Raw genomic sequence first — 14,825 nt, 5'->3', positions numbered from 1 at the left:
TCTGGGTAGAGGAAGTGTCTTGGGACCCACCCCCATCCTTGGAGGTTTGGGGCCTGGGGAAGTCTTGTCTTTAGATTTATCCCCACCCTTTTCCTGAGGTTTGGTAGACTCCTTCTTCTGGTCATTACCCTGATTTCTAGGCCTAATCCTGGTTCTGACCCATTTGTCTGCCCTCTTACCCAATTCTTGTGGAGAGGTCAGATCTGAGTCCACCAGGTGCTGGTGTAAAAGCTGGTTTTGACAATTACTAAGGATCTGCTCCCTCATAATCAAATTATACAATCACGTATAGTCATGTACTTTGCTGCCATGCAACCAACCTTCCAGAGCCCTAGTAGCACAATCTACAAAATCAGTCCAGTCCTGTGTCTGTGTCTTCTGGGTGTCTCTGAACATTAACCTGTACTGTTCAGTGGTTAAGCCAAACCCATCAATTAGAGCACTCTTCAGGACAGTGTAGTTCTTTGCATCCTCTCGTCTAACAGTGAGGAGCTTATCTCTCCCTTTCTCAGAAAAGGAGAGCCATACGATTGCAGCCCACTGGTCTTGAGGAACTTGCTGTACCATGCAGACTCTCTCAAGAGCAGTTATCCATTTGTGGATGTCATCCCCATCTCTGTAGGGGGGCACAATCTTGCTCAGGTTTCTATATCATAGGACCCGTCTTTATCCTTAGGGATAATGTTGCTGCCACCAGTGGAATCGAATCCACATAATTTTTGCTCCCTTGCTAAAGCAAGTTTAGCTTAGGCCAGGGCTACCTCTTCCTTCTCTATCTGGAGTTGGACAGCTCTCATCCTAGCCTCATGTTCTTTTCTCTGGGGGGAAGTAATTCCCCTTTGAGATCACCTTGAGGCATTAGAACGATTAGAGTCTCTTGAGGGAGATCTAATCCATCTATTGCCTGGGTTAAGTCTACTGTTGGGCCTGGAAAGGTGGTGACCCTCTCCATTCCCATGTTGGCTTAAGTTGGTCTGGTTCAGTACTCTGACTTGAACCTGACCATCCCCCCTTTGGTCATCTGACTCATTTACATCCTCATCCTCGTCTACCTCTTCAGGATCAACTTCTGGGGGATCAATGTTATCAGAGGGGTTTTCCTCTCCTACTTTACCTGGAGGAGCTGCTGCAGCTTCCTTCTCTAAGTCAGCTTTCTCTAGGATTGCTATAAGGATAGGGATGGTGGGGTTGTGACCCCTTTTCAGCCCCCTTGAAGTGCATAGGGCACTTAAGTCCTTGTGGCTGAGTTTTTCATAACTGGATGGTGCCTTTGGCTGGCCACCCACAGGTAGAGAGCTGGAAGCTTCACCTGTTCCAGGCATGACTAGTGAGGTGTAAGTGGTGCACTTACCTACACTATTTGTTTTCCTACTAGAACCTTGCTAGTGAGTTGTAGTCAGGGTGTGCTACTCCCTTTAGTCTACAACTACTAAGTTCAGTAGAACTTAAGTATGCTAAGCTTTTGTTTTATATGTACCTATAGTACTTAATGTGATCTTTCAAATGATATAAAGATTGCAATGGTAGAACAACAGCAAGCTCAAATCCCAACCGCTGCACACCAATGTGAGAAGTTGGCCTGATGTATGATGTCCACAATTCTGTGGGCACCTTGTATCAGTCCAAACAATCCTTTATGGTGGTGGTTGTAAAGTCAACCTTATAGACAAGCTATCCTAGGGGTAGCATGGACTAAGCAGTCTTAGGCTAAACTCAAGAGGGCATGTGAAGCCAGCTGTTTTACCATATGCAATCCTGTAATATCAAATGAAAAGGACACCACACAAGTTATATATTCTAAAAATATATGTATTTATTACTAGTATAATCCTCTGTACTCTTTGAGTGCAGAGGCACAAGCGTTTAAACAAAAGCACAGTTGAACATTCAAAAGTTGCACAATTTCGGATAGGCCCGGTGGCCACTCAAACCATATACTAAAATAGTGGTATAAGTACCACCTCTCGAACAATGGTAAGGCCTAGGGCGTTGTGAATCGCTGGGACTACTCAGGACTAGCAGTGATTAAGTCGGGAGAGGCCCACGGGACACGGGTGCAGTGCCTAAGGCACAAGCATATGCAAATGCAAAGTCAATGGCGTGTAAAAGTTATCGAGTTACTGTTTTGGAAGTCTTCCGACTGGAATAGAATTACCACACTTTAAACTAGGACACTAGAGGTGTAAACCACTACAGGAGCATCAGTGTTAGTTCGTTACCCAACCCACAGGAAGCGGGTGCTTAGGTGCCAAAGTGTGTCGGGTTTCGTCGTGTAGATCTGTGGAGCCTGGAGATGAAGATGCAGCAGGCGGCCAGGAGAGAAGAGTCAGGTTGGATCCAAGGGTGGATCGAAGATGTACAGTACCTGAAATCAGAGGGGACAGAGTCTGGGTCACTAGCCAGTGACCAGGATGGAACCAGGAAGGAACCAGGCGATGTCGGGCGCAATCAGGTGGTTGTCGTGAAGCTTGACTCCGCTGCCACGTGGACCCTTGGGCATCGACGATGACCAGGAGTGGAGCACGAGCTGTCCCACGAAGGCTCTCGCTGTCGGCGGTGTCGGCTTCCGGATCGGAGCTTACAGACCTTGGCAAATGCAACCCAGGCAGGATTGGAAGATCGCTTCTTGCTCTGACCAGCAAGGTCAGAGCGGTGGCTCCTTTTCAGGGGAGCGAGGGCCAGTCTGGAGCAACCAGACTAGCATTGTAAATTTCAAGGTTCGTTGGTTCTGGGGCCACTAGCCAACGGGCAAGCGACCGGACCAACGCGTCGGGCAGGAAAATGCAAAAGGGCCCCATGCAGCACTCCATGAGTGTGGAGGGGAGATCTTCGGCGCACAAGCTGCTCTGGACTGGGGCTTCTCAAACCCCAATGTACAGCTTCGAGGGTGCCTCGGGAGCTGCACGGTCAGCACTTCGCAGTCTTTTCAAGATGGCCGGCTCCACGCTTCACGTCGCCTCCACGGGTCTCAGATTCGCTGGGACTGTGGATCGGGCTGTTAGAAGTCAGGGAAGCTGGGTCTTGTCGATCTCTGTGGCTCGAGTTCCGGCCGGAACTGCAACAAAGCAAACCGTTGGGTGCTGGATGGTGCCTGTTCGCACAGGGTGGTCACTCCTTGACCACAAGGGAGATTCTTCAGTCTTGCACGTCGAGTGGGATATCGAAGGGTCCCGAGTTCTGTATCAAAGTTTCGTTCAGGATAATCTAATGCTCCTGGGCACAGCTCCTACCTTTATTCCAAATCAAGGGGCTGGATTACCTGCTAGGTCCCTCCTATGGGTGGAACCCAGGAAGGGGGTGGTTACACCCCTTTCCCTTTGTCCAGTTTTGTGCCAGAGCTGGGACTGGAGGGTCCCAGCACCCGTTTGAACTGGACTATGCATGGGAAGCCTTGTGCTCCCCAGGCAGTGTCTAGTTTCATTCAACCCTCCCTGCTACAATCCACTATCTCCTGTCTGGGGTGGTGTGACACCTCCCTGTGACAGGATATCTATTGTCCAGGCCTCCCCTGCCGGAGTTTCGGACAGCAGCAGGAGGCCTGACTCGTGTCTGTGGCAGCAGCATCCATTTTCTGATGCTGGGGCTTTGGTTAGATTTAACTGCGTTTAAGCAAAGTAACATGTCTTCTCCCTCTAGAAGGGTGGAATGCTACCCCCGTCACCAGGACTAGCGAGGGGGTAGTATTCCATAGCGTATGACAACTTACACAACATGTTTTGATAAAGCCAAACCAAAGTTAGCAAGTAACCGCGAGGATTATAATGCACGTAAGAGTATATGGTATGGCAATATCTCGGAACAGCTAAGGGAGTTGGTCCCGACAGCTGCAGACAGGCTCAGCTCATGCTAGAGCACCATCTCACATAAAACCAAGCACTCTGCCTCCAGGATTGTTAAGGCCTGCCATAGGAGTGACTTATAGGTGTATATGTGTCCAGATATAGGTATACTATATCTAAGGAAGGGGTGATTACACGACCTTGCCCCAGCTGAGTGATCAGCCAGTTGTGTCAGTTTGGATAGCCAGCCAGGGGTGGCAAAAGATATGCTGCAGCCCCTGGTAGGCCTTGGATGCACCTATGCCCTGGGTACCTATAGTACACTGTACAGGGGCTGATAAGGTGAACCATTGTCCAATTGGGTATGTACCTAAAGTACATGGATGTGAATTTAGAGAGAGAACAGCAGGATGTGGCTCTGATTAGCAGGCCCACAGCCACATTATGTCGAAAACCAGTGAAGCAAAAAGCAAAAATCTGGGGTGACCATAGGAAAGCAGACCCTACTCTCCTACAGGTGTTCACTAAGGTGATGGCGGTGGTCTGAGCCCATCTGCGGGGATCAGGGGTTGCAGTCTTCCCCCTATCTCGATGACTGGTTGTTGAAGGCAGGCGCGCCCCAAGCAGTCGTCTCCGACCTCTACAGGGCGGCGAACGTCCTGCATTTGTAAAGGTTCACGATCAACGTGCCAAAGTCACACCTGACTCCCTCTCAGACGCTCCCCTTCATCTTAGCTGTTCTGGACATAGTACAGTTCTCTGGCCTATCCTCCCGTGCAGCTGGTCCAGGTTATTTAGGATATAATAACAAGGTTTCAGCATCAATCCTGGATCTTGGTGCGACTGACTTTGAGGCTGCTAGTCCTCATGGCCTTCTGCATTCTGCTGTTGAGGTGTGGCGCCACGGGGAGAGGTGTGGCACGCGGCTAGGGCGACTGACTCCGGAATCTGGGGATCACGTTTCGATCCCCGGCACCAGCGGCAGATTAGCCCAGCACAATGTGACTCTGGGCAAAAGCTTGCTTAATCTTCCCGACGGCCCCCAGCGCCTAGAGACCCTTACAGGTGATTGTGCGCTTTATAAATGTGGATTATTATTAGATCATGTCAGATGGCACATGCAGACTCTGCAATGGGACCTGGAGTTCCAATGGGCGCAGCGTCAGGGGAATCTCGCTGACCTAGTGCAGATCTCGAAGGGCTTTGCGAAAGATCTACAGTGGTCGCTGACAAACCGCGATTGAGTCAGAGGCAGGCCCCTCTCCTTTCCCCAAGCATATCTCATAGTGGTGACGGATGCGTCACTTCTGGGATGGGGCGGTCACCTGGGGGAGGTGGAGATTAGAGGACTCTGGTCTCCTGAAGAAGCCAGGCTCCACATCAACTTGCTGGAGCCTTGAATAATTTGTTTGGCACTGAACGCCTTCTTGCCATCTCTCAAAGGAAGGCTAATTCAGGTGTTCTCAGACAACACCACCGCAATGTGTTACTGCAACAAACAAGGTGAGATGGGGTCGTAGACCCTTTGTCAGGAGGCCCCATGCTTCTTGACTTGGCTGGGCTATCCCTGGTTGTTCAGCACCTTTCCGGTTCCCTGAACGCCAGGGTGGACAAGTTCAGTCGTTGGTGGCAACTCTATCAGGAAGTGGTGCAAGGTCTCTTTCTGCAGTGGGGATAGCCCTTGTTAGATCGATTTGCCTCTGAAGAGAACGTGCAATGTCAGCAGCTTTGCGCATTTGAGTTTCCAAGGCGGCTCTCGCTTGGCACCGCTTTCCGGCTCAGGTGGAGCACAGGCCTCCTATACGCCTTTCCATCCATACCACTCCTGTCCAGAGTGGTCAAGAAGATCAAGAGCAACTGGGCCCAAGTCATCCTTGTGGCTCCAGACTGAGCATGGAGAGTTTGATATCCGAGCTTCTGCAGATGAGCATTGATCCTCCGATCAGGCTGCCCCTTCGGGTGGTTATTCTGAATCGTCTCCTTGCCCGGAGATTGAGCGCCAACAGTTGACAGATTTTGACCTTCCTCCTGAAGTCTGCAAAGTTATTCTGGCAGCCAGACGTCCCTCCACCAGGTTGGTATACGCCTGCCGATGGCAAACATTCTGTAAATATTGTATAGAATGGTCTGTTGACACCCTGCATGCCTCCCTCTCTGACATTCTTCTGTTAATTCTTTCTTTGGCCTAGCAGGGCTTTTCTCTGGGCTCTCTGAAGGGGTTGCAAATAATCAAAATGAGGGGAGATAGAAGCTTTTGTAATTATCACTCCTCTCCCTTTAATGTAACTTATCTTAATCAAACAAGAGTTAACTTACAGGTTGTGCGGTGTCCTGGGGTATCTGTTTTTCTACCTGAAACCCTCAACCAATATTTGCCACTGGTCCTGTTAAGCGGTCACCTCTATAGTGTAGTATCGGCTGGCGTCATCATTTGGTTTTGCACCTAGGTACTCGCTTCTCTACGTGAGCACTGCCTCCATTTGAGGGATAGCACTGGTGGGATCCATGTTTAAAATAAAAGTTAAAAGTACCTCCTGTATCCAATAAACCGCTTTTAATATGGGTGTAGAATAAAGGGGTAAGATTAAAAGTAAGGTGGTAATTCTCTCAGGATGTGCAAATTATCCTGAGTATTATGCTCGAGGCATGTGGGCTGCTAAATTCATATCTGTGCATAGATCGCCGCCTAGTGTTGGGTCCGGATGATTGCACATTGTTGTCCTGGAAGAGTCTTCGAAGTATCACGAGATAGGTGGCTCCTCCCCTGGACTACAGTGCGCATGGGCATCGACTCCATCCCCAGATTGTTTTTTTCCGCCATTGGGTTCGGATGTGATTTTGACGTTTCCTGTTCGGAATCGATAAAACAACTTCTTAAAGGCCAAAAGGCTGTCCTTACTTCGTCGGTATTGTTCGCGTTCGGTCTCGTGTATACTCCGGCTCGTCGAGTCGGATATCGGAGGAGTCGGGTGACTCTTCGGTCATCGAGGCCCTGTCGACGCAGCAAGACCCTGACGATTCTACAATGGAACGGAGTCCGTTCAAGTACTGCCCCGTGTGTGGTTCCAAGTTCCCACACATCGACGCGCACCCTGTGTGCAACAAGTGCTTTTCGCCGGACCATGACGAGGCCAGCTGTATGGCCTGTTCCAGGTTTCGATCGACGAAGACGATCAAGCTTCGGCGCGTGGCGCGCCTCCAGGCCCAGCGATCGGCGCCGGCGGACATCTTCGACAGCCCCGACGCAGGCGAACAAGAACTTCACCTGCAGATTTCACCTCCATCGGCAGAGGTCGCGGCCGACTACGAAGAAGACCAAGACCTCGAGGAAGATGTCGAGGAGGTAGGGGACGACGAAGAACCTTTTGGGGCCGTGGAAGATAGCTCGGAGAATGAGCTATGCCCCGAACATACAAAGGCTCAGGTCACGGGATCGCCACAAGGCCTTACCCACGACCCTACACCTCGCTCCTCGGTCCCGCCTCCTGGCCCGGCTACGGACACCTCTACGGAGCCGCCATTGCCTAAATCGAAACCGAATGGGAAACCTTCGGGATCGACCAAATCTAAGATGGCCGACGCAGCACCGAAACCGAAGACGCCATTGACGGCGTCGTCGTCGGAGCCCTCGAAACCGAAGAAGGCTGTCGAACAGGCTAAAGCGCCTAAGGTGGTCAAAGAGCCAAGCTCGAAAGCAGTCGCCCAGCACTCCACTAAGGTGATCGAGTCCAAGTCGAAGTCGGCCGTCGAGCCGTCAGCGGTCAAGCCTACCGCATCTACAAGCAAACCAGCCGTTGAGGCCAAATCGGCAAAGGGCACCGAGCCAAAGTCTGGAGCCACAACGCCGAAGGGAAAGTCCGCCGATGCGTCGACGTCGATGGCTTCGGATCGGGCCGTGGATGGTGGCGGACGCGCAGTTGTCGAGACTACGTCTGCGCCTCCAGCAAAGAACAGGGATTCATCGACGCTCCAGTCTTCCCCTGGGGGTGGATCGAGGTCCTCAGTCGGGTCAACGAGACCGTCCGCTTCTTTTACAAAGCAAGTGGCAGACTCCCTCAAACGGATTCGGGAGAAAGAGCTGACGTCGGTGCCGAAGACGCCCTCGGTACCTACTCCGGTAGCGGAACCGAAGAAGACCCCCAAGCCGCTCCTCTTTACTCTACCACCCAAAGTGGTGCCAAAGGCCTTTGCACCGCGGTCGGTGCCTAAGGACTCAGAAGGAGTAGGGCATACTCAGCTGAGTGGCAGTTTAAGTCGACAGCCCTTATTGGACGAGCAGTCGGAACAGTATATCGACGCCGACACGGGAAAATTGATGCTCTATAAGAGAAAGATTACGTCACAGCCTTTGGAGTCGTTTGTAATCCCTCTGAAAAAGAAAAGGCCAGCGCCAGAAACGCCGGAACTTGTTGAGCGCATTCCTCTGCATCCTGCAAGGAGCCCATCGCCTTCACCCACTTGCTCAGATGGAGATCTCGGTGATCAGGACGAGGAGTATACTTTTCCCGAAAACACAGACCCTGATGAGCAACAGGACTCGTGGTTAGCCTCAGGTGATCAAGGGGACCAACAAGCTGTCCATGACCCACAAGCTTTTGGCGCAAAGCCTTCTCCTACAGAAGATTCTGCGGCGTTCAATGCTTAATTGAGAGGGCAGCTGCAAACCATAAGGTGGAAATGCATGCTGACCCTGTAGACGTTGACTTTCTATTTGACACTTTCTCTGCTGCTGAGAAAACCGTAAAAACACTTCCAATGCTTAAGGGTGTTCTTAAGCATGCCACAGACATTTTCAAGGAAACAACAAGAGCTCGGGTTGTAAACCCTAGAATAGAGAAAAAATACAGACCGGCAATGGGGACCCAACATACATTCGGGGCCAGTTGCCTCTGGACTCTTTGGTGGTCTCTAATGCTCGCAAAAAGGCGAACTCACAAACAACAGGTGAAGCTCCTCCCCCGGACAAAGAGTCTAAAGTGTTGGAGGCATCGGGGAAAAGGGTGGCAGCGCAGGCAGCAAACATCTGGCGCATATCCAACACACAAGCTCTGCTGGCCAGATACGACAGGGCACACTATGACACCTTAGAGCAGCTTTTACAACACCTTCCAGACGAGTTTAAAGCAGGAGCTGAGATGCTTATCCAAGAAGGCAAGCTCATCTCCAACGCTGCAATTAGATGTGCGCTCGACGTTGCGGATACGGCAGCCAGAGCGATAAATACCAGTGTAATGTTACGGCGTCAAGCTTGGCTCCGCATCTCGGGGTTCAAGCCAGAGATACAAACTGTTATCCTCAACCAGCCCGTTAATCCAGACAGACTGTTTGGCCCTGAGGTGGACTCCACCCTCGAAAAAATTAAAAAAGATACTGAGACGGCTAAATCCATGGGTGCACTTCAGTCTCAGCAATACAGAGGGAGCACTTTTCGTCGCTCAGGCACTCGGGGTGTTACCAGAGGACACTTGGCACAACAGGCGCAGTTCAGTAAAAGTGGGGCACAGTCCTCATACACCAAACAGGGTAGAGGAGGTTACAGAGGAAACAACGCCAAGGGCAGGGGCAGAGGCAACAACAGTTCCCGTTCCTCTGCCGCCAACAAACAGTGACTTCCTGTCACTGCCCCCCGACCATCCAACACCTGTCGGGGGGAGACTCCAGCAGTTCCTGCCAGTCTGGAAGTCCATCACCACAGACAGGTGGGTAAGGAAACTTATCCAGTTCGGCTATTGTTTGGAGTTAACGTCCACTCCACCCAATATACCCCCAAGACAACGTCCTATGTCGGCAGAGCACTTGCACTTATTGCAGCAAGAGGTTCTTGTGATGCTGCAAAAAGGCGCAATAGAGCTTGTGCCACTGGAGGAACAAGGCACAGGGGTTTACTCCCTGTACTTCTTAATCCCAAAGAAGGACGGCTCACTCAGACCCATTCTAGACCTACGCCCCCTCAACATGTATATTCTTTCATAACACTACCACATGTTAACTCTGCAGCAAGTTCTTCCATTGTTAAACCAGGGAGACTTTCTCGCAACCTTGGACCTCAAGGATGCTTACTTTCACGTACCACTCCACCCATCCCACAAAAAATACCTCCGGTTCACCATTCTAAACAGGCATTACCAGTTCAGGGTCCTACCCTTCGGTGTGACCACTGCTTCCAGAGTGTTCACAAAGTGTCTGGCAACGGTGGCGGCGCACCTCAGGAGACAGAACATACATGTCTACCCTTACCTGGACGGCTGGCTCGTTCAAGCCAAGTCGGCACAGCAGTGCGCCGCAAACATGTCCAGCACTATTCACCTTCTTCACAGTCTGGGGTTTTCGCTCAACTATCCAAAGTCGCATCTTCAGCCAGCCCATGTGCGGCAGTATTTGGGCGGAACTATAAATACTCTGGCTGCTACAGCTCAGCCGAACACAGCGAGGATCAACAGCATCCAGTCGCTGATACAGAGGTTCAAACCACAGCACTCACTCCCTGCGAGAGTGTTTATGCAGTTGATAGGCATGATGGCCTCCTGCATCTTCATAGTCCCGCATTGAGGTTGCATATGCGTCCGCTTCAGGAATGCTTGGCACGCCAGTGGACTCAGGCTCAAGGGCAGTTGAAAGACCTAGTGTTGGTGACTGGTCGGGCATACAACTCTCTGCATTGGTGGACTCCACACAAGCTTTGCAAGGGCCGACCGTTCCAGGAGCCTGTGCCACAAATTATCCTGACAACGGACGCATCCCTCCAGGGTTGGGGAGCGCATGTACTCCACTACACAGTGCAGGGGCTATGGTCAACACAGCAGAAGAAGATGCACATCAACTACTTAGAACTGATGGCGATCTTCATGGCACTGAAGTCCTTCAAAGTACATCTGTGCAACAAGGTCGTGTTGATCCGGACGGACAACATGACGGTGATGTACTATATCCAAAAACAGGGAGGCACGCACTCTCCACAATTGTCTCATCTGGCTCAGGGCATGTGGAAGTGGGCCATTCAGAGGAACATCTTCCTCATGGCGGAACACCTCGGGGCGTGGACAATCAGATGGCGGATCTGCTCAGCAGGTACAGCCACCAAATGCATCAGTGGGAGCTACATCCATCAGTACTCCACCCGTACTTCCAGCAGTGGGGTCATCCAGAGATAGACCTGTTTGCCACAAGGGAGAACGCAAAATGCCCAAGCTTCGCCGCCAGGTTCCCACACCCACACCCACAGTCGCAGGGCAATGCGATATGGATGAACTGGTCAGGCAAATTTGCGTACGCTTTTCCCCCAGCACCTCTCATACCGCTGGTGGCACGGAAGCTGCTGCAACACTCAATGACACTCATCCTGGTTGCTCCAACGTGGGCACGCCAGCCATGGTACACCACGTTTCTGGAACTCTCCGTGGTACCGCATCAAAGGCTGCGCCTCACTCCCAAGCTCTTGACGCAGAACCATGGCGACATTCTGCACCCAGATCCGCAACAGCTGAACCTAGCGATCTGGCTCCTGAGGTCTTAGAGTTTGGCTACCTTGATTTGCCCCCGGAATGCATGGAAATCATCCGGGAGGCAAGAAGGCCAACAACCAGAGCTTGCTATGCAGCAAAATGGAAGCGGTTTGTCATTTACTGTACAAAACATCATATCAACCCGCTAGATGCATCCATTCCTAATATCATCTGCTATTTGTTACATCTTTACAAATGTAATCTGGCGTATGCTTCCATTCGGATACACTTATCCGCCATAGCGGCTTATCTCCAAAACAGGCAGCACCTCTCAGTTTTCAGGGTGCCTGCCGTCAAAGCATTCCTGGAAGGGCTGAAACGAGTCATCCCCCCCAGGTCCCCACCAGCTCCTGTGTGGAATCTCAATGTGGTCCTCACCAGGTTAATGGGACCACCGTTTGAGCCTCTACACTCCTGTGAGATTCAGTTCTTGACATGGAAAGTGGCTTTTCTCATTGCCATCACGTCGCTACGGCGTGTTAGTGAGCTACAAGCGCTCACAATACAAGAGCCATTTATTCAAATTCATCCTAACAACCCTAAGTTTCTCCCTAAGGTGGTGTCGCAGTTTCATGTCAATCAAACCATTGAACTACCCACATTCTTTCAAAACCCTGAAACAGTAGCAGAAAGAATGCTCCACACGCTTGATGTCAAACGAGCATTAATGTACTGTACTACATTGACAGGACCAAAAGCTTTAGGAAGACACAACAGCTATTTGTTGCCTTCTCAGCCCAGCACAAAGGCAACCCCATTTCCAAGGCAGGAATAGCCAGGTGGATCGTTAAGTGTATTCAGATTTGATACCACAAGGCTAAACGCACTTTAACGGTCCCCCCCAGGGCCCACTCCACACGCAAGTTAGAGGCCTCCATGGCTTTCCTAGGTAATATTCCTTTGGAAGATATTTGTAGAGCAGCCACGTGGATTACACCACACACCTTTACTAAACACTACTGTGTAGATGTGCATTCCAAACAGCAGGCAGCTGTAGGTCAGGCTGTTCTTAAAACTCTTTTTCAAACTTCTGCAGCTGGCACGGGCGGCCGCCGTTAATGGAGGGACTGCTATGTATTCTATGCACAGATATGAATTTAGGAGCCCACATGCCTTGAACTGAATATGCTACTTACCAGTATGCATCTGTTCTTGGCATGTAGGGCTGCTAACATTCATATCGCCCGCCCTCCTCCCCGGCGCCCGTAGCGGCTGCAGGTAATTTCTTGCATTCAAACATTAGCATGGACATCATTTACACTATTTCACTCCATCTCTACACAATGGCTAAAAACAATCTGGGGATGGAGTCGATGCCCATGCGCACTGTAGTCCAGGGGAGGAGCCACCTATCTCGTGATACTTCGAAGACTCTTCCAAGACAACAATGTGCAATCATCCGGACCCAACACTAGGCGGCGATCTATGCACAGATATGAATGTTAGCAGCCCTACATGCCAAGAACAGATGCATACTGGTAAGTAGCATATTCAATTTGTGAGGTCAACATGTTTCGACCTTGTTTGCCCCTGAGTGTCCAAGCCTTCGGCAGGACCAATTTGTGAGATCGGCAGATCCCTTGTAATGATTTTCTTAGAATCGTAAGTAACTTCTCACATGTCTTCTCACTGATTACATTTATCGCGTGTCAACGGCTTACACTGAGCCTATAGCGCTTCTTGGCATTCCTGTTCAGACTATGGCTGCTTTCGGATATTACTTTTTGACGTATTAAGTCACGCTTAAACTCCCCAATCCTTCTCCAAACATCTTGATAGTCATTGCGAGTCCCAGTTTTTAGGTGTGGCTAGAGTAAGTTTCAGCTGTTTGCCAATAGGGCTGGCAAAACACATATAAGGTCCCAAAGGCGAGACCTATTGGCTATGCCAATGCTTGTTAAATCTCCTATTGTATTTAGATTCTTGTAGGACCTTACACATTTGTTTCCCCCCTCACCATTTATCATGCTCCGTTTGAACCTTAACTTGGTTCTCATCTATTTGATGTGTGCACATTTTGAGCCACTGCACAATTGCCCCCTCTGGCTGCTTACTATCAGAACATTCTTCTTTGTGCAATAACTTCTGCTAGGAGGGTCAGCAAATTGCAGGCGCAATCCTCTCAGCCTTCCTACCTGACCATCTTCCGGGACAAGGTAGTGCTCGCACTAGGTCTTTTTTTTTTTTTTGCCCAGAGTGGTGACACCTTTCTATTTAGGGCAATCTATCACCTTGCCCACCTTCTAAGCTCCTCCGCATCCTTCTAAGGAGTAAAAGCAACTCCACCGACTGTAACCAAAAAGAGCATTACTGTTCTATCTTGATCTCACTGAAGAGTTCCGGGTGGATGACCAACTCTTTGTAGGGTATTTGGAGAAAGGAAGAGTTGTGCTCTCCTCAAAAGGACTATCTTTCATTTGATTATCCTCTGCATAAAAATGTGTTACACAAACAAAAAACCTCCTGAAGGCCTTGGGCATTACCTAAGGTAAGAAACTTGTCCACCATAGCTAACGCTATAATTGCTGCATCAGCCCATGGAGTTCAACTCCTGGGCATCTGCTAGACTTCACCGTGGGCTTCCATGCACATGTTTACCAAACACTGATGCAGACTATCCACCAGAAACAGCCTTACCAAAGGTAAGTAAGTTATTCGAGCTGTCGAATTCTGCACTTTTTAATATCATTGCATTGTGTTTTTTAGTACTGCTTATGCAAATATTCATATATATTAATGAATCACATCTGCCAGACACCTTAAAAGTAACTGGTGATAAACATATGTGAACACACTCCACCCTCAGTCCTGTTCCAATTACTTTTAATTCCTGCTTTGTACTGGATTATTTGTGAGACCCCATTTGGGACTGTGTGCATTTTACCTATGATTGAACATTATGAGTTTAATATTAAGGTTTGTTTTCATTTCCCCCTAGAAGGTGGATTCCCCGTCAGGCTCAATCTTGGATGAACCCCCACTGTTTACAGAATCTCAAAGCCGGATTACAGGGAATGCCCCCTCTGCTCCCGTCCAAATTGGCAGCTGCTCTGGCTACACAGAAATGACAATTAAACTGAAGCAAAATGAAGTGTTTCCTGGTCCAAAGGTCAGTGTTTGCAGGGCCCTACAACAATCAACTAACTGAGTTTATTCATAACTTTTCGTTTGGAGCCTTTATTCATATGGTGATGTTTGTGCAGTATGTTCTGGGGACAATTGCATGTTTCAGCTAAACAGCTTGACATTCCCAGAGAAGATCTACTAGATTTACATGTATAAATGAGCGCTAGACTATACCTAGGGAAATTTCATGATTTGTAGGACTGGATATGAGGAGTTGAAGGGTGTGGAATAGGTGTATGGCTACCAGAAGTCCTATCGGAAAACTGTGTAGGATAGGAAAGATGAGCATTCAACTGATGCATGAGGCCCAATGGCTGAGGCCAGCTGTAGACCAGTTCTTCACCTTTAAAAAAAAACAAAAACACATTCTAAACAATGTGCAGGCTGGCTTGCACTGCTCCTCAGAACTTGAAAGGCT

At 49.8% G+C, this 14,825-nt stretch overlaps 1 protein-coding gene across 1 annotated transcript in view; it reads left to right on the top strand.

The window, feature by feature from the left end:
• Window positions 1-14,825, top strand: part of ATG2A (autophagy related 2A) — a 2,120,972-nt gene that overhangs the window by 468,441 nt on the left and 1,637,706 nt on the right. The window contains exon 6 of the mRNA XM_086939522.1: window positions 14,220-14,390. Within this exon, the coding sequence (XP_086795648.1) occupies window positions 14,220-14,390 (171 nt within the window). The remainder of the gene's footprint in view (window positions 1-14,219; window positions 14,391-14,825) is intronic.

This window comes from Lissotriton vulgaris, chromosome 9 (assembly GCF_964263255.1).
Source record: "Lissotriton vulgaris chromosome 9, aLisVul1.2, whole genome shotgun sequence".
NCBI lineage: Eukaryota > Metazoa > Chordata > Amphibia > Caudata > Salamandridae > Lissotriton > Lissotriton vulgaris.
This window is presented reverse-complemented; position numbering and strand designations above follow the sequence as displayed.